The sequence below is a fragment of the Hypanus sabinus genome, chromosome 19 (assembly GCF_030144855.1).
Source record: "Hypanus sabinus isolate sHypSab1 chromosome 19, sHypSab1.hap1, whole genome shotgun sequence".
NCBI lineage: Eukaryota > Metazoa > Chordata > Chondrichthyes > Myliobatiformes > Dasyatidae > Hypanus > Hypanus sabinus.
In genome coordinates, this window is record NC_082724.1 from 17,326,536 (window position 1) to 17,346,969 (window position 20,434).

The 20,434-nt window shown below is 38.6% G+C and overlaps 1 protein-coding gene across 4 annotated transcripts in view; it reads right to left on the reverse strand.

Moving 5' to 3' along the window:
* iqsec1b (IQ motif and Sec7 domain ArfGEF 1b) overlaps window positions 1-20,434 on the reverse strand; it is a 447,242-nt gene that overhangs the window by 21,063 nt on the left and 405,745 nt on the right. For all 4 annotated transcript variants that reach the window (XM_059944101.1, XM_059944100.1, XM_059944103.1 and 1 more), the window contains 4 exons: window positions 14,894-15,055; window positions 10,380-10,502; window positions 4,724-4,890; window positions 1,418-1,557 (listed from right to left, as the gene is read on the reverse strand). In XM_059944101.1, the coding sequence (XP_059800084.1) occupies window positions 1,418-1,557; window positions 4,724-4,890; window positions 10,380-10,502; window positions 14,894-15,055 (592 nt within the window). The remainder of the gene's footprint in view (window positions 1-1,417; window positions 1,558-4,723; window positions 4,891-10,379; window positions 10,503-14,893; window positions 15,056-20,434) is intronic.

Below are 20,434 nucleotides of genomic sequence, written 5' to 3' on the forward strand. Positions count from 1 at the left end.
AGGGTGAATCCTTGCAAGGCAACAGGGCCCAAAGAAGTATCTGGTAAGGCTCTGAAACCTGTGCCAATCAACTGGTGAGGGTATTGAAAGACATCTTCAATTTCTCATTGCTACGGACAGAAGTTCCCAACTGCTTCAAAAGGATTGTTATCTGTTGTTAGACCTGTGCCCAAGAAGTGCAGGATGAGCTGCCTTAATGACTATCGTCCAGTAGCACCCACATTTACAGTGATGAAGTACTTTGAGAAACTGGTGATGGTTAGAATCAACACTTGTCTCATAGGTACTAGCCTTGGTAGTATCCAAGACATCTTCAAAGAGCAGTGCCTTAGGAAGGCAGTGTCCATCATTTAGGACCCCCACCACCCAGCACAAGCCCTCTTCTCATTGTTACTGTTGGAAACGAGGTACAGATGCCTGAAGACAACACAAAATGATTCAGGGACAGCTTCTTCCCCTTTGCCATCCAATTACTAAATGGACATTGAACCTATGAAACTACCTCAGTACTTTTTAATTTCTGCTTTTTAATGCACGACTTATTTTAACAATTATTTAATAGATGCATATATACTTAATGTAACTCAGTTTCTTTTTCTCTATATTTATTTATCATGTATTTCATTGTTCTGTTGCTGTAAAGTTAACACATTTCATGACATATATTGTAATATTAAACTTGATTTTGAATATTCAAAGCAATACACACAAAATGCTGGAGGAAATCAGCAGGTTAGGCAACATCTATGGAAATGAATAAACAGTCCACATTTCTGGCCGAGACCCTTCTACAGGTCTGGAAAGGAAGGGGGAAGATGCCAGAATAAAAAGGTGTGGGGGAGAGGAGGGGAAGGAGGATGGCTAGAACGTAATAGCTGAAGCCAAGAGGGTAGGAAAGATAAAGTGGTGGAATGTAAGGTATCTGTTAGGGAGAGGAGAGAGGGCTACAGGAGACAGGAAGGGGGGAAGGAAAAATTGATATTCATGACGTCAGCTTGGTGGCTATCCAGATGGAACATAAGGTGTTGCTTATTCACCCTGAGGGTGGCCTCATCATGGTACAAGTGGACGTCAAGAAGTGAAATGTCAGAATGGGAATGATGGAGGATAGAACTGTATGGGGTCTGTATATCCATGGTGACAAAGAGGCTCTCAGGGCCAGGGAATTGAAAGCTAGTTAGGAGATCGACACAATGAGAAGTATTACCAATGTAGGACGGAAGGGGCTGAATCAAGGGGATAGGATGGAGTCAAGATATGAGGAAACGAGTTCAGTGGGGCAGGAGCAGGCAGAAACATTGGGTCTATCTGGACAAACCACTTTCTTTTGAAAAGCCATATCTGAACAGTTAACCAAAATTCAAAATGAGTCAAAACAGAATTATATATTTCACAATTTTAAGACATTGGATCTTACTGGTTTCTTTCCAACAATCAATTTCTCCACTTTCTGGACTTGGGACACATGATCCTCATTGGTCTTGAGTTCCCTTTTGCGAATTCGTTCATAAATTCCTATTAATGTTTCTCGAGGGATGTCTTCTCCATCATCCACCCCTGCAAGTCACAGCAATCCTCATTAGTCTCTTAATAATTCCAAAAACCAGTTATCTATTCTATTTTTCCGCACATCTATCAGCTCTTCCATGCTTCAAAAGCAACAGTGAGCATTTCATAAAGATCAGAATTTTGTGCATAGTGGAATTTTAAAATGGTTCAGAAGTTTCTCAATTTACTCCAGGTATATACTATTTTTTAATCTGCATAGAATTATAATAATTGAGTATTCTACAGGTACCTTTAACAAAATTGTCACACATTTGGTAAGACCATCCATGATAGGCTTGCTAACCAAACCCACCATCTATCAAGCCAATTAGATTTTTACTTTCTCCAAACACGGACATCAACTGAACTGACCATCCCTTCAATGTGCCTTGGCAACCAATGGCAACTCAACAGTAAATAAAGTAAAAAAAAAGTACAACAAATGTATGCAGTATGTGTGAAAAGTCAAAGAAATAAAACTTTCTGATTTGGAGTTCATATCTTACAAGCTGCAAAGGTTCCACTGTATTGCCAATGCTCAGCAAGTAAGTTTATTAATAATTCATGAATCACACAGCAATGCAAAATCCATTCAGCTCTTGTTTTAAAAAGTTATCCAATTAATGCCACTTCCCTGATCATTCCCAGTGGCTTTAAAATTTCCAATTCATATATTTAGGAATATATTGACTAAAGTTATTAATATTCAACATTATCTGTTCGACAGCTTGCACAAGGTAGTAATATGAATACTGGTTTTCTTTTAAAACTTTTGTATGTTTCTATCCCATGATGTGTTTCAAACAAGATGTAATTTCAATGTATTTATTTAATAAACAACATGCCCCTAAAATATTAAATTATCTCTACTTTTAAATTTTATTTGTTTTTCTACTTCTTCACCCTTACAACAAAGATAAACATTTTGATCTGCGGTTAGCCTTGTAGTTGAGATTTATGGATAGCCAATTTTCGACAAATTACTTCCACCAGCATCTGATTACCTGTCTTGGAGCAAAAAATTCCACCTGATTAAATTTTATTTGCTTCAGCTAACTCCCAGATCAGTTATCCAGTGGGAGGTAAACCAAAACTGTTAGACCCCTATTTGCACTCTATTTTTTATTGCCTGCTACCTACATTGCCCCACCCCCACCTTTCATTAAATCTCTTCACCTGATCAATTTCACCCAGGGCTGCTTTTCCCTCACTAATACCAGTTATGCCATCATCCATATCCATTTATCTTATTAAAGACCACTAGGAGGATCCAGTTTTATCACCACCATTCTCATTTCATTTACCTTGCAAGTACTTCCAAACTTTTATAACATGTTTAGTAAAGTTAATGGACAGGAATATAGAAAAAGGAGTAGACCACGCTAGATCCTATTCAGTGAGATATGGCTACTCGATAATCCAACTCACAAACCTGCCTTTGTCTAGTATCTCCTAATGCTTCTTGCTATAAGGAAACTGATCAGTTGTCCCAAACTCCTATCACTTCCTGCACATAAAAATACTCACTAAATTAATTTAAAAAGATCTGGCCCCAATACACCAATAGAAATTGCTTATTTACAGTAATACTTTTATTACCGGTTCGGTTTGTAGCTCTCACCTCTGTCACGTGGATGTGGATCTAAGACCCTTACCACAAGTGGTGCATAAAAAATCTAGGCTCTAGAACCTGTCCAACACTGACACTGATACTGTACCAAGGCCAATCTACCCTCTCAGATCGATGCAAACTATCCCAAAGCACCATTTCAAAGAATAGCAAGGAATTTACATCTAGCACCTGGATCAATATTTACCTTTCAAATCAACATAAATAAAATACATTTCCTGATCATTGCCATTCTGTCAATGTTAGGAAATGGGTGAGTTTAATTTGGTTACTGCTCTTTTCACATAACTGATCATCAAAAATACTGCACAGAGCTCTGGGAAGTCCTGGAAGTATGGAAAGGAACAACATAAATGCAAGTCCCTCTCTCTCTAACTAATTTGCCTTCACTTCACCTCTTTTGGAAGATCATAAAATTCACAGATACTTCTCTAACCCCTCTTTGATTCTCTTAAAAGAAAAGTTGTTCATTAGATTGGACTTATACACTACAATTTCATTCAGCTGTTACATTCAGCTCAAATCTGTCAAGATCTGCAGTAGACATTAGGTGGAATAGTTGATCGTTTCCTGGTTTTTCCTAAATTAATTCTTCTTTAAAACAAGTAAGATGGAAACAGAAACATACAGGTAATGCTTATCCTTTGTTCTGGATTTCAGAATCTTTAATTCCCCTTTCTATCTATTCTGTATATTTAAATGCACTCAGCTGAAACATTGCATAAGCAGGTGTGGTAAACCAGAATTTTAAAACCATCTTTCAAGTAAAAGAGATAAAAAGCTATATTTAAAAATCAAGAGCCTATGTGACACTGGAGGTGATTAATGCTGTTGCATATTGTATATTTTCCATTGCCCAGCAGCAGAGTTGTAAATCCAACACTTACTTAAATTTCAACACTTCAGTGCTTTTTCTTCATTTGTATCCATTGCGCTAATAGCTAAACACTTTCAAAGTGCTGTCATAATGTTCTTTTAAATTGGATTCTAAAAATGAGGGTACACATTTATGCTGCTAAATTAATTAATTACACTTAGTGACAGGATTATACACCTCAGTTTAAATGGATTTACAACTCCGCTGCTGGGCAATGGAGAATATACAGTATGTAACACCATTAATTGGAGAACCAGTTTACCAGCTCTCAGAATCTACATTTAACAAAGGTTTGAAAGGCAGCTTTGAGATAATTACTTACTGAATTATTTTTGGCACCTAATTATGTTTATTGATACTACAGTCAAAAATGTAACCATTGCTTCATTATTTGGAAATAATTTCCTTATTAAAATCATGCTTCTTTTACTTCTTTAATATAATGAATGTGCATGAGATTTACGTACCTTTGAAATTATTTTTATAGCATGATAAAATTATCAGTTTAAATATCTAATGGATTTTCTATTCAAGCTAATCATGGCTATTCTGGAACTTAACACAAAGATCTCTTCATAGTAATGGATAAAATTAATTTCAGAAAGAATAAATTAATATAGCCAGTTCAAGAAAATAAAAAGTCAAAAAGTCACCTCAATATCACTAACCTCTCAAGTTTTTCACAAAATCCTCCAGTTTCATTTTACGTTCTGGTTTCACATTAGGGCTATACATGTCTGTATTCAGCAAAATTATTGCAAAGGCTAGGATAAAGATTGTATCAGGATTTCGGAACTGCCGCACAACTCCAGAATTGCAGATACAGTAACGTTGGCTACAATAGAAGGATTGAAATACAGTTTATTCTGTGAAGTCACTACCTAAAATAATATTGGTAACAACTACAAAAGAAATTATTTGTGATCAACTGTGAACAAAGATTTACAAGTAATCATCTGTTAATGCATTAGAAAAACGTTTGATGCAATACTGACAAAAATGTTGTGCAGACAAGAAATGTGTAAAGAAACATTAACCAATTTGCACACTTTCCCATGCTTGTCCAAATGCCACCAAAGGCCGTTGAATATTTGTTTCTGTGAATTTTTCCACATTTCCTCATAATGTAGGAGGCAGCAGTTCTCTCTATGGCAGCAGACTGAGCTTTGCCATCACTTCACTAGTTTTTCCAGTAGTCGTCTCCTCACATTCCTGTAAAATCTCCTTACTTCTTACATACACTTACACGAGGGGAATTTTATATAGACCTGTCAGCCTACCAATGTGCACATTTTTGTGATGCAGGAGAAGAATAGAGCATATATGGACCAGAGTTTGGATCACTGCTAAACTCTGGATCCCTGTTTGCATTCCATTTCCCAGTGTCACCTTCCAGAGTAGACAGAGATAGGACAACAAATTTTCCAACAAGCTCTCGGAGGACATTCTGCTTGTTAGAGACAGCAATGCTGGGAACCACAGAACAAAGCAAAGTGAAGGAAGGTCACATGATCACCATCTGGAAAGAGCACAGCTGAGGCATCTTTGTAAGTACGCATCTTGACCATGAGCAATAGTACAAACAAAATAAGGGTATCGGGCAATGGCCTTCCAGCAAAGGCTGGCTGATTAGAGAAGCATGACCAGGCATCAAAAGGAAAGAAAATGTTTTGTTTACCCAGTTCCAGGATGAGCGACAGCTTGAAATGATTGACCTGAAATGGCACTGACGAGATGGATTTGACTTGCAGGCAAGTATGTTCAGGTAAAAACTTAGCTTGGTCAAGCCACGTAAAATCACTGCTAGTGTCAAAAACATGGACATGTTCTGTCCAGCACATGACATAATTATGCACACATTTAGCATGCCCGAAGTAATTTTATTCATCAGCCCCGAGTCACATAGAAATGCTATTAATGTTGCCGAGGCAACCATTCAGCAAAACTACATCAACTTGGCTAAGGCATGGATTGGTTTATTATTGTCACATTTACCTAGGTAAAGCTTGTCTTTCATGCTGTTCATACGGATCTATGCATTGCACAGTGCAAGGCTAAACAACAACAGAGGCAGAATAAAGTGTAACTGGAAATGCAGTGCATGTAAACAATAAGGTGCAACATCATAACAAGGTAGATCGTGAGCTCAAGAATCCATCGTATCATCCTAGGGAACCATTCAATATTCCTATATCAGCAGGGTAGAAGCTGTTTAAAGACTCAAATATTAGCTTTATTGATCACACGTACATTGAAAACAATACAGTGAAATGCGTCGTTTGCATCTAATCAAATCAGCGAGGATGCAGCTGAGTAGCCCGTCATGTTTCTGATGCCAACATAGTATGCCCATAACTTACTAACTATAACTGTATGTTTTTGGAATGTGAGAGGAAACTGGAGCACTCGGAGGAATCTCAAGCAGTCACGAGAAGATGCAGACTCCTTATAGGCAGTGGTGAAAATTGAACCCCGATTGGTAATTGCTGACTCTGTAAAGCAATGTTGTAATCGCTATGATACCATGCCTGCCCCCCAAATCTGGTGCTTTCAGGCTTTTGTATCTTCTGTCCAATGGAAGAGGGGAGAAGAGAGAGTGAATTGTCAAATGGAACATAAAGGTTAATGTGGATAAATGTGAGGTTATCCACTTTGGTTGCAAGAACAGGAAAACAGATTATTATCTGAACGGTGGCCGATTCGGAAAAGGGGAGATGCAACGAGACCTGGGTGTCATTGTACACCAGTCATTGAAGGTGGGCATGCAGGTACAGCAGGCGGTGAAAAAGGCAAACTGTATGTTGGCATTCATAGCAAAAGGATTTGAGTACAGGAGCAGGGAGGTTCTACTGCAGTTGTACAAGGCCTTGGTGAGTCCGCACCTAGAATATTGTGTGCAGTTTTGGTCCCCTAATCTGAGGAAAGACATTCTTGCCTTAGAGGGAGTACAGAGAAGGTTTACCAGATTGATTCCTGGGATGGCAGGACTTTCATATGAAGAAAGACTGGATGACTAGGCTTATCCTCACTGGAATTTAGAAGATTGAGGGGGGATCTTATTGAAATGTATAAAATTCTAAAGGGATTGGACAGGCTAGATGCAGGAAGATTGTTTCCAATGTTGGTTAAGTCCAGAATGAGGAGTCACAGTTTAAGGATAAAGGGGAAGCCTTTTAGGACCGAGATGAGGAAAAACTTCTTCACACAGAGAGTGGTGAATCTGTGGAATTCTCTGCCACAGGAAATAGTTGAGGCCAGTTCATTGGCTATATTTAAGAGGAAGTTAGATATGGCCCTTGTGTCTAAAGGGATCGGGGGTATGGAGAGAAAGCAGGTACAGGGTTCTGAGTTGGACGATCAGCCATGATCATACTGAATGACTGTGCAGGCTCAAAGGGCCAAATGGCATACTCCCGCACCTATTTTCTATGTTTCTGTTTCTATGTTCAAAGGTTCATTTATTATCAAACTCTGAAATACATCCCAAAATACTTGCACTTATAAAATCTATAAACCTGTTTAAAAAGCAAAAATTACCTAGTTTAAAGTGTATTGAGTCTTTTCCAGCAGAGGTCGTATTCATCGTGATATCTTGGTCACCTACAGGGAATTCAGTTTTATGGCTGCTGCTGGTTGCAGGGTTTGATCTCACATGAAATTATAGTTTCCTCCAAAGATGGAGGTAATGGCACCCACTTTTACTCCCTATGCCTGTAACTGCCATGAAGTGATCTCTTCAAAAGCGCTAATCCACTTCCCAAGAGGCTTAAAACAGCATGCAGTACTTTTCTTTCAAGCAGCTGCAATGTGCGAATTGTACAGGTCAAGAGAAGCAAACCGTGTTAGTAACTTCTTAAATCAAGGATGTTTCAATTTTGTAGCTTCTTCTTGAAAAAAAGACTTTTTTGGTGTTAGTTCAGTCTGTAGACAATACTGAAAGTTTGATTTCTAGGCAACACTAACCAATGCATAATAACTGCAGATAGCAACATAGATTTCCTAGAAACGAGGCCTTAAATCTCATACGCAACCACATACTGAAACTTAAATCCACCACCAGTTAGTAAATTGCTACACGTTTTATATGAAAACTGACACTTCTAGATTGGAAAAGATATATATTCATTTAGTTCAAAGAACCTTCCGAAACTCAGCAAGGTCTCATGACCAAATTGTAATACAGTTCTGTCTGTGCTTCAGCATGATAACAGGGAGATTTTGTGTAGTTTTACACAAATGGTTAAATTAAACAGCCAATAACTGAGGCTGATTATATTTGCAAAAATATCTCATTGAGAGAGAGTGGTTGAAGACACTCAAGTCTTGTTCAATTTTTGCTCAGTATATCCTGGTCTATGCAGATATGGCACATGACCTTCTTCAAAAGATTCTTAGTTGCACTGAGGCACACAAGGTCTTTATTTGCACTTGACAAGGTGCAAAACTGATGTACTGAAGTCCTTTTCCATGACTTCAAGACAAAGCTGAAGAAAGAACTTCAGAAAAGGAACATAGAAGGCAAGAAAAAAACCCAGCAAAATGATTGGTTGACACTCACTGAAGTGGTTCCCAATTCAAGTAACACTATCCCTCTCAGTGATAACTACCATGCACACAGCTAGTATTCATCCCAAGACTTGTGTGTGAAGTTGGCAGTCCAAAGCCCTTAAAGTAAACTTGACCTGCCCAACACACATGATCAGCTCAATATTAACCAGGAGATCCAATGCTGCTTAATGAATAATATTCATAAAGGCTAATCTGCAAACTCAAAACTCGAAGAAGTCAATTAGTCTCCAAATTATTTTCAAGTCACTGTGGACAAGGTAATGGAATACATTGTCTCTGTAATTAAAAAAAAGACATATTGTTCACTAATGCAATTCAGGAAGAAATGTTAAGTATGCTCAAGCATACTTCATCATCGAAACAAAGCAAGTATTCTTTACTTCATATTTACGTGGCAGATAAAAATGGATTGAAACTTATCAAGGATACGAACATAACTTAATACCTGAAGGCTGGGTACTTCCAGAGTAAGTTGCAGTATTATGCCAGATTCTTATCAAACTTGATTACCAACAGCACTTCGCTGGCTTGCTAAAACTGTCCATATGAGATCACAACTGTGAATTCTGTGACCCAAGAGGGACACAAATCATGCTGACACTTCCAAGAAGGTCCCAAAAAGATCACTGAAGTAGTTGAACTTGTAGATGTGTTGACGTAACAAATTTTGTTTTTTTTTCTGCTTTTTCATTTCTAACCATAAAAGCAAGAACGGAAACACTGCAGAGCTGTAGATGACATTGTCAAGTGGCCTGTACTGACAGCAGAAAGCAGCTGAAAGTAACACATCAAATAATCAGCTACATTTTGCTTAGGCCCTGAGCTCTCAGGTATTTCCTAGCGTACTTCTAGCTATGGCTCTACCAGGAACTGATACAGGTAACATACAGCATATAATCAGATGAACTGCAAAGTCTTCAAATTTATAATAACATTACACAACAGATATTGATTAAATATAATGTAAATTTACAAGGCTATTCAAATGATGAAAGAGGAAACATTAAATGGCCCTTTTGATCATCACACAATATAAATATCCCACTGTAAATTAAATATGCATCAATTAAATAATATATTCTCAAGATGAATTATTTGCAGACTGATATATTTATAAAGATGTGAAGGAGAAAAGGTTCATTAATTTTTCATAGAGAATGGTTTGATCCTATTAATAAATAATAATCCAAGTGATTTAATAATCAATTCCTATTTATTTTAAGTAACCATTAGAATTTCAATATTAAACCTTGATATATTTGAATTAAATGGGCACCAATAGCTTTGTTTCATATCTGTATAGTGGAACTACTGTTCTGCTAAAATACATTTATGCTGACTAATGGAACAAATCACAATATGACTTAAAGTTCCATGTTGCAGGGAGTTTTGGAGAATCCTTTTGGACTCTTTGGGTGAAGTTTTTGCTTGGAACTGTAAGTCACATATTCATACTTATTTGTTACAGAAATGGGAGTGGAACCTTGCTGGGCCTCCACATCCTATAAGTGTAGTGGAGCCTCAGGGAGCCTGGCTTCTGCAACACTCCCGGTGGCTCTTCACAGATGGTAAAGATAAACCAGAGCAAAATACTTCCTTAAAAGAATCTTTTAAAATAATTTACAAAGTTCCTTGTATAAGTGGCATATTCTTTCAGAACTTTTGCTGCATGAAAACAATTTACCCCTTAGAATCAAACTCTCTTGCACAGTTGATTGCCTCTGTGATGATGCCTATCATCTGAGAGCTGTGTACCTGAAAGCTTCAATAAGACGCTCTACTTTCTGAGCTTCGCCTTGGACCCGAATGTGCGCTTGAAACTTTCTGAGTGCTTCATCCAATTCCATTCCTGAAAAATCCATCTCATCAACAACACAGCTGAAATAAAAATCATAGCATGGTATGTTTCTCTTAAAATATATCTTGGCATTTATAGTGCAACAAAACCTTAATAAAGAATTAAGATCTTATAATGTATTTCATATTATAAAATAATTTGGAATCAAGATACAAATTGTAAAGCTGCTTTGGAAGATCAACAAAACTGTTCATTATAATGGTTCTAGGAATAATCAAGACAATTGATTAAAAAGCAGTGGGAGCAGCCATAAGATTTTGACCTGCCATATTTTTCTTCCTTAGATTTGCCATTGAACCAAAACTATTCACTTCTCACCAATTGTCACAGAACCATTGCTGTCTTTCCACTAGTTCTCTTTGACTGTTTCAGCTACTACTATTAACAAAGAACACTGAAACAGTGTTGAGAAAAGGCACAAGCTTTTTTTATTATCTTTGCGTTGGCCTTACAGATTTTTTATGTATGTATTTGACCTATTGCAAAAGTTCCACAAAATATTTGCTGCAATTGATTAAGTGCAATATAGTTTTTAATATTAAAAACCGGCTAAAATAACTAACACTTCTTACCACCTTTATGGGATTGAAGAAAATTTGTAAATTTAGCACAAATTTAGTTCCAGAAATCTACTAAATGTGAAACTGAACCAAGGAGCCCAGATAACATTTTGGATATTGGGTTAGAAATAGATCATGACAAATGAACAATGAAGATTTCATTCAGAAATGGAAAAAAAACTCACAATACCAATCTAAAGTGATTTTACATAGCCACAAATCTTTTTAAGTTTATTAAAAAAATAAGTTTACAGGATTAAATAAGAGCAATTGATCAATACTAGAGAGAAATGGCTTGGCTTTTTAATGTTGGGTTCATACTGACTGCATCTTATATTACTATTGTGCACATTGCTCACGCTTTCAGATTATGCTAAATTAAGGCAAGGGTGGTGACTGTCAATTCTGATAAGGTAACAGTTGTTTCAAAATAATTCACTTGAATAACAACATTCATATAGAAGAGAATTCCAGCAGCTAGAATGCTAAATTTTGTTTCCTGTCATAAAACAGAGTGCTGGAGATATTCAGCAATGCAGGCAACATTCATGGAAAGAAAAACAGAAGGAACACTTCATGACCTTCCATTATGAAGTCTTGTCAGAACTTGATTCAAATTGTTTTTACTGAGTAAATTCAGTATGTTTCCTAATGTCTACTGAACTCAAAAATGCATAATCTATTCTTTGCATACAAGAGAGGAAGTTTTTGCAATAAAATAATTAAAAAATACTAGGATTGATGTAACTAATAAATTGTTTCCACATACGTTGCAGTTATGACAATGAGCATGCATTCCCTGTGTATACACATTTGAGAGGGCATCAAAGAAGTGAGGGTAGTGAGTGGTGTTAGTAGGAGTGGGGCATGGGGAGGAAAGCAAAGAGAGTCTAGGGGAGGGGAGAGTGAGAGTGTCTAGGGAATGGTTAAGGAAGTTCTGCAGATGGCTGATTTTTTTTTTGTGTAACCTTTGGCAAAATACATGTATGCCTTAATCATAAATTGTGCTTCAAGTATTTGGGATGTTTGTCATTGCTAAGTCAGTTATACTGTAACTTATTTTCTGATCTATTAAGGTAAAACTGCACACCATGGGCATTGTAACTACAGATTAATCCTGCTGTATGAGTTTGGTTATAGTAAGCAGATCAAGTTAATTTAAGGGTGTGTACTTAGGTATCCAAGAGAAGGGTATAAAGGTAGAAGTTGTGCAAACAACCTTTTGTTATTGTTTAACTCTTATTTTTAAAAAAGCACATTAATAAGCACATTAATCTTCTGTACAGTCTAACGTTTATCTCTACTACATCAGGAAGTTAAAGTTGGAAGAGAATTGATGACAGCTTCAATCAGCTATTAACAATGATATGGAATTATGTTAGTCTCTTGGGCACCGATACATTACCAAGTAATAATGCTATTCAAACTGAGAGAGGATTTCAGTTGAGAGTTTTCTTTGGCATTGATTTCAAGAGAATAATATATTTAAATTATAACAACATTTATAAGAACATTTGCAGATCTTTAATGTTTATGATAATATACTTCAAAAATGTAATTCTCAACAACAGTGAGCTTAATTGGAAAACAAAATTAAGAATTAAAGGTGATGAAAACAGAATGCAAAAAAAAAGTGCAAAATCTATGACTTAGGTTTGTCTCATACTAAGATTGGTCAAGCTTTTCAAAGAGCCTGAGGCAGACACATTAGAAATTCATTAATTTGTCAAGAATATATTTTTCTTTGCAAAAATCAATATTCTACCCAAATTTCAGATCCTGTCATTTTAGCTCAATAATCTAGCCTCGTTAATTTCAACTCAACCAACCAATTCTCAAATACTAGAAAGATAATGCGATGAACCTGTCAACTGTGCTTTCAAGAAACATTTAAAAATAGCCTGTTCAGCAATGTTAGATTTTGTAAGAATCACTTTACTCCAGATATCTGCACAGATTTGGTCCAAACATCAGAAAATTTCAGAGTGACTGGCAATGAAGCAATCAAGAAGAAAGCTCACCACTTGCTTTAGCCATAACTATATATAGTCACAAAGCAATGAAAACACAAGGATGGACAGCAAGAGTAATCTAATCACCTTCAAATGCCTACCCCTAGTTGGACATCAACTTGGATTTAGGTCCCACATCTCCTTGTCAAATACTTGGAATACCCAATGTATCAACATTTTTATCCCTACATCTCAAGGTCTGCAAAAGTTCAAGTTTATTGTCATCTGACTGTAAATCCATACAACCAATGAAACAACATTCCTCCGGTCCAAGGAGAGTTAAAAAAAAACCTCACTCAGTACATTAAACAAAAATATGAATCAAAATGCATGTAGTGCACAGGACAGGTAAACAGTGAACTGTAACAGCTCTCTGTCCTAGTGACAAGACCTCAATAATGGCAGGGTAGTCATTAGTCTCACAGCTTGAGGGAAGAAGATATTATTCAGCCAGACAATCCTAGTCCTGATGCTATTGTACCTCCTTCCGGATGGTGGTGGGTCAAAAAGATTGTGGGATGGGTGGTTGGGATCCTCAACAATGATTTGGGGCCTTCAGATACAACGCTCCCGGTAGATGTCGCAAGTAGTGGGAAAGGAGACCCTGATCATACTTTCAGTGGTTTTGACAATCCTCTGTGAGGTATTGTGGTCGATACCTTGCAATGTCCATATCACAATGAGCAGCCAGACAGCAGGCATCTTGAAGGTCCTCAATTGCCTCTGAAAGTGTAGTCACTGCTGTGCCTTTTTGACTAATGAGCAGGTGTTGTGGGTCCAGGTTTTGCGCACACTAAAGAAGTTTGTGCTTTTCACTCTCTCCACAGCAGAGCCATTGATATCCATTGAAGAGTAGCTGACCTACGCCTTTCTGAACTCCACAATCATCTCTTCTGAGACTCAGATTGTTGGTCTCACACTATTTGACAAACCTCTCTATCTCCCCTCTGTATGCTGACCCATCATTGTTGCTGATGAAGTCAACCCTTTCTGTATCATCAGTTAACTTGATGATGTGGGTTAAGTTGGATCTGGCAGTGCAGTCATGAGTCAGCAGCAAGCTGTGCTCAGAACCTTGTGGGTCACCAGTGCTCAGTGTGATGGAGCTTGAGATGTTGTTGCCAACTCAAACTGATTGGGGTCTTTCTGTGAAGTCCAAGATCCTGTATGGTGAGGGGTGTTAAGTCCCAATGAGGGAAGTTTACTCAAGGGATTATGGTGTTGAATGCCAAGCTGAATTTGATGAACAACCTCCTGACATATGAAACATCATGTTCTAGGTGAGACAAGACAGAGTGGAAGGCTGAGGCTATGGCATTATTGGTGCACCGGTTTGAGGGGCAGACAAACTAGAAAGGGTCCAATATAGCTGGAAGGTGGGATTTTATACAATCTATTACCAGCCGCACAAGGCACTTCATGGTGGTTGAAGTCAGGCTATTGGGTGGTAATCTTTTAGGACAGTTCCCATCGCTCTCTCGGCCACCGGACTGATGGTGGCTGCCTTGAAGCCTGCAGGGACAGTGGACTGTTTCAAAGAAATATTTCAAAGAAGTTAAACAAGGTCTGTCAGGTACTGAAAGAAAATTATTGTGTGTTGTGTGATATTCTGATTGAGATATTAAACTGAAGTCCATATGGCTGTTCTATGTCCATAAGCAGTTCTACAAAATTATTCCAGGGAGCAAGGGAACTGTCCCAAGTCATGATCAGGATTCCATACCCAAATTCCACACAAACGTTACTTGGAACTTGAGTTTATCACGCAACATAGAACCATATGTGAGATCAGGTATCTTCAAACTGGGCAAAATTCACAAATCTTTGTACAACACTTACTCAAGAACATCTCGGTTGAACTGTTTCTGACGATTGCCCAAAAACTCGCCAATCATCTGCCTGCTAAGGCCTTTTCTCTGCAGAAGGAAGTGTGCAACACCAACAGGAGTATCAGGAACAAATCCACGTTCTATCAAGTACTGTATACCTTTCTCAGGCTTCCTATGCAAAAAAAGAGAAAAGTTGAGTTAGAGGTTAAGATACATAGTGTGTTCAAGTGTTTAGAAAAAAAAGAAACTACTTGAAAATTTGTACATTTATAGTTTGAAATTTATAGATACTCGCATAGTGTTTATTCTTGAATAAAGTCAGGAGTGGAGAAAAATGAGAAAGCCTCAGGAAAGACACAACTTCTTTCATGCAGATCCTTTGAGACAGCAAATAACCTGTAGAAAATTCAGGCTGTACTACTACACTTGATTTTCCTTGCAAGGTTATAATTCACGAGTGCCAATATCACAGAAATTCCACCTGTGATTAATCCTAGGGGCAGTGCTAAGCATCAATTGAAAATGCAGAACAACAATTTTCACTTTTCCAAAAGGATATAATCTCCTCTTCTTGCCAATCAATGGCATTATTGTCATCAAGTTTTCAATGGTCTTTCTGCTGGTGAAATAACTGACAATAAATTTAACTAGATCATTTACACAGAAACTTTGGCTATGTGAGGCAAATCAGGAGCTGGTAAGTACCTTGAACCTTGAACTGCTGTGCAGGACTTGCTTCCCCACCCACCAAGTGTTAGCAATCATCCAGGGATGTGAAGAAATCCTCTCCACCTGTCTGGATGAATGTAATTTCAACAGCTTCATTATCATCTGATCAACATCAAATCCTCCAGTTTTTAAGAAAAATTTCTTTTCACTATACGCATTCTGCAGCTGTAGCGTATGCAGCAAAGAAATACTACTAGCCCCACATGATCTAACTGGAAAGCAAAGCTTTATTCTCCTAGATGGCATGGGGATAAAACCTTGAAACCCTCTGCCTGAGAACACACAACACAGAACTCTGCTATCATTCCACAGCAACGAGCGTTAATACTAATTTAGTGTTTTGACGATCATATCCATACATGAATTTGAAAATGTATCTTGTTACATTTTTTGAAATTTCAACTAAGTGACAGAATGCACTGCTCTTCTGCTCCTTATTTTCATTAAGCAGGATTGAGCTGCCTATTCAAGATAAGTCAATTCTGAATTGGATATTCTGAATTTCCTGAAATCACTATTAAATTCAATATTTTCAGACCTCATATCTTATACTCTTGTTGGGCAGATGAAAGTGGAGGAAAATTATTCTGTTATATACTACTAATATATCACTATATGCATATATCAACAGAACAAACAAAAATGAATTATTTCTGGCAGGCTGAACAGATGCCTTGCATTAACAAGAGAAAATCTGCAGTTGCTGGAAATCCAAGGAACACACACAAAATGCTGAAGGAACTCAGCAGGCCAGGCAGCATCTATGGAAAAGAGTACAGTCAATGTTTCAGGTCGAGACCCTTCATCAGACTGGAGAAAAAAAGATGAGGAGTCAGATTAAGAAGCTGGAGAGAAGGGAAAGAAGAACATGGTGATGGGTGAAACCGGAAAGGGGGGAGGGTGAAGAAGACAGCTGGGAAGTTGATTAGTGAAAGAGATACTAGTTTGATTTTACATACTTTCAGAAAAAGATATTAATTTATACACTTGTAGAATGCCCATTGTTGAATGAATTTTCTGACCCTTCATTCCACCAATCACCCATTTTCCCTAACTGACAAAGACTCTTTCTCAAGCCACTTGCTATCCTGCTTCTTAGTTAACTACTACGATGTGTATGACAGCAGTGTGATGTAAAGACTAATTCTTAAATATCTCTTTGTTTTCTTGCACAACTTGAGCATCTAACAAAGGAAGAAACAGAAATCGGATTAGAAATGATGTACATTGGATTTTATAAACCAAAAGACACTGCTCTTCTAATTTGAATACACTGATGAATGCTATGGTACATTAGCAACATAATCAGAATCAGAATCAGGTTTAATACCACCAGCATATGTCATGGAATTTGCCTTTTTGCAGTAGCAGTATATATTAATACATAATAATAAAAAAACAGTAAATTACAGTGAGTCTATATATAAAGTAAGTTAAATAAGTAGTTAAAAAAGAGAGGTAGTGTTCATGGGTTCATTGTCTGTTCAGAAATCTGACAGTGGATTGTAATTGCATTAATGTGTTAAGCCCAGAATACAGCTTCAGAGATGTTGACATTGAGGAACGTGAAACTGCTCACCTTTTCCATTACTGATGCTGGAGGGGAAGAAGCTGTTCCTAAAACTTTGTTTTCAAGCACCTCTACCTCTTCCTTGATGCTAGCAAGGAGAAGAGGACATGACCTGAATGTTGTGGGTCCTTAATGATGGAACATCCCTTTTGAGGCATCTATTTCTGAAGATGTCCTCAGTGCTGGGGAGGCTCTTGTCCATGGATCTGGCTGAGTTTACAACTTTCTGCAACATTTCTGATCCTGTGCAGTTGCCCTCCATACCAGATGGTGGTGCAACCATGGTAATCTGTAAACATTTGTACAAGTCTTTGATGACATACCAAGTCTCCGTTCAATATACTGAACCCAGGATAGAGCTTCAGAGATGTTGACACCCAGAAACTTGAAAGTGATCATCCTTTCCAATGCTGACCCCTCGATGAGGACAGGTGTGTGTTCCCTCGACTTCCCCTTCCTGTAGTCCACAATCAATTCTTTGGTCCTACTGACGCTGACTGTAAGGATGTTGTTGTGATATCTATCTCACTCCTGTATGCCTCCTCATCACCGTCTGAAATTCTGCCAACAATAGTTGTGTCACTGGCAAACTGATAGTATGAGCAATGCCCAGCTACACTGTCGTCAAAACAGAATAGATCAGTGGATAAGTACACATTTTGAAGTGCACCAGTGTTGATTGTCCGCAAGGAGGATATGTTATTTCCAATCTGCACAGACTGTGGTCTTCTGGTAAAGAAGGCAAGGATCCAGTTGTGGAGTGAGGTACTGAGGCCCAGATTAGAACTGAGGGTATGATTCAAAGGTTCAAAGGTACAACTTAATGTCAGAGAAATGTATACAATATACTTCCTGAAATGCCTTTTCTTCGCAAAACATCCACAAAAACCAAGGAGTGTCTCAGAGAATGAACAACAGATAAATGTTAGAACCCCAAAGTCCCCCCCAGCTCCCCTCTCCCACATGTAAGCAGCAGCGAGCAACAATCCCCCTCCCCCAACCAGCAAAAAAAAGCATTGGCACTACAACCGAGCACTCAAGCATGAGCAAAGCAATAGCAAAGACACAGTCTTGCAGTTACCTCAAAGACTTCGCATTTCACCCGGTATTCTACATACCGTAGGTTCTCTCTCTCCCTAACACGGGAGAAAGAGGTGTCTCCATTTTTCCAGTGAGCAGGGAGACATAACAAACAACTCGCTGATTTACGATGTTAGATGTCTGTTACGTCACTTTTTTCGAGCTCTGTGCCTGAAGATTGCAAAGATCCCGGGTCTCCAGGCACACAGCCATAGATACTTCGACTCCCCCGATGACACACGGGTTTCCTGTCATGACACCGACCCTTGATCTGCCCGACTCCACAGCCCCGAGATCCTAGGCTTCCGAATCCGAGCTGGAATCTTAGGCCGAGCTTTTGGCGTGCCAAACAACGGCCAATTATGGAACCCTGAGAGCGGGTCCAAATCCCGCAAAGAACCATAGTCAGTGTGTAATTCCAGGTCAGGGTCTTCAAAAGAACCCTGAAAAGGTAAAATAGAGATACAAAGATGGAAACAGAGCTTTCCAAAGATGCAAGCAAAGGAGTCGCTATAAGGTATCATTAACCCTACTGAGCTCTGCTTCCAGATTGTGTTCAAAGCTGACTTGTCATCAATAAACAGCAGCCTGACATAGGTATTGCTATTATCCAAGTAATCCAAGGCCATGTGAAGAGCCAGTGAGTTTGCTGTAGAACTATTATGGTGATATCCAAATTGCAGCAGGTCCAAGTCCCTGCGGGAGTTGATTCTGGCCATGGCCAATGACTCAAAGGTTGTAACTGGACTTCTTATATAGTTCTTATCACCAATCTTGAACACCACAGATCTAGCCCTCAGCAGACTATGAATCTCCAGGTTCAACCATGGCTTTTGATTTGGGAATATCCTGTATGTTTGTTTATTTATTTATTGAGATACAGCATGGAATAGGGCCTTCTGGCCTTTCAACCACATGCCCCGATTTAATCCTACCCCAATCACGGGACAATTTACAATGCCCAATTAACCTACCAACCGGTACATTTTTAGACTGTAGGAGGAAACCAGAGCCACTGGAGGAAATCCATGCAGTCATGGGGAGAACATAAAAACTCCTTTAAGGCAGTGGCGGGAATTGAACCTGGGTGGCAAGTACTGTAAAGTGTTCTAACCACTATGCTACCGCGCAACCCCGAAAGGCTTGAAGGCACATACTCATCCGCACAGTCTTGATGAAGTTTGTTTGATGAAGCTGTGGCATATTCATTCAGATCCAAAGATGAATCCCTGAATATTGTCCAGTCCACTGTCTCAAAGCAGTCCTGTAAACATTCCTCTGCCTTCCTTGACCATATCTTCTTGGTCCTCACCAATGGTGCAGTGGTCTTTCATCTGCCTATACGCCGGGAGTAATTCAGCCAGGTGATCGAATTTTCCAAAATGTGGACATGGATGGCATGGTAAGCGTTCTTGCTGGTGGTTTAACAGTGATCAGGTGATACAGTATGTCAGTGAGTAGTTGTTCTAAGACTTCTTCAAGCTGGATTGGTTGAAATTTCCTGCATCCGGGTGCGCTGTTTGGTGACTGCTGATCATGGTGCTCAGCTCTTCCAGTGCCTGCCTGATGTTGGCCTGAGGTGGTATGTACACCGCTACCAGGATGATGCAAAAAAACTCCGTTGGCAAATAAATGGATGACATTTGACTGTTTGATGTTCCAGCTTGGGTGATCAGGACTGAGACAGAACTGTCACGTCTGTGCACCATGATGAGTTAATCGTAAAGCTTATTCCATCTCCTCTACCTTTAAGGGTCCAGTTGCTCTGTCTTTGCAGAGAATGGTGAAGCCATTGTGCTGCAGCATTGAGTCCGCAATGGCAAAAGTTAGCAATGTTTTCATGAAGCTGAGAATACAGCAGTCCCTAAAGTCCCTCTGGTACTGCAATCTTGCTTTGTGGTCTTCAGTTTTATTTTCAAGCAAGATCGTCAGGAGTGGGGTTCTGAAGCCTCTGTATTTCAATCATACTTGTATGCCAGTGTGCCTTCCCCATTTCTATCTTCTTAAAGGGGAATAGCACACATGACCAAGTCTGCCATCTGGGTCCGCCGATTTTGAGTACTGATAGATTTTTTTAAAATATCTTAAAGTGGTGTTGCTAAAGTAAACCAGAAAAGTAAATCTTTCATGGAAAGCTAAAGCAGAATCAATCCACAAAAGGAACAGATCCCA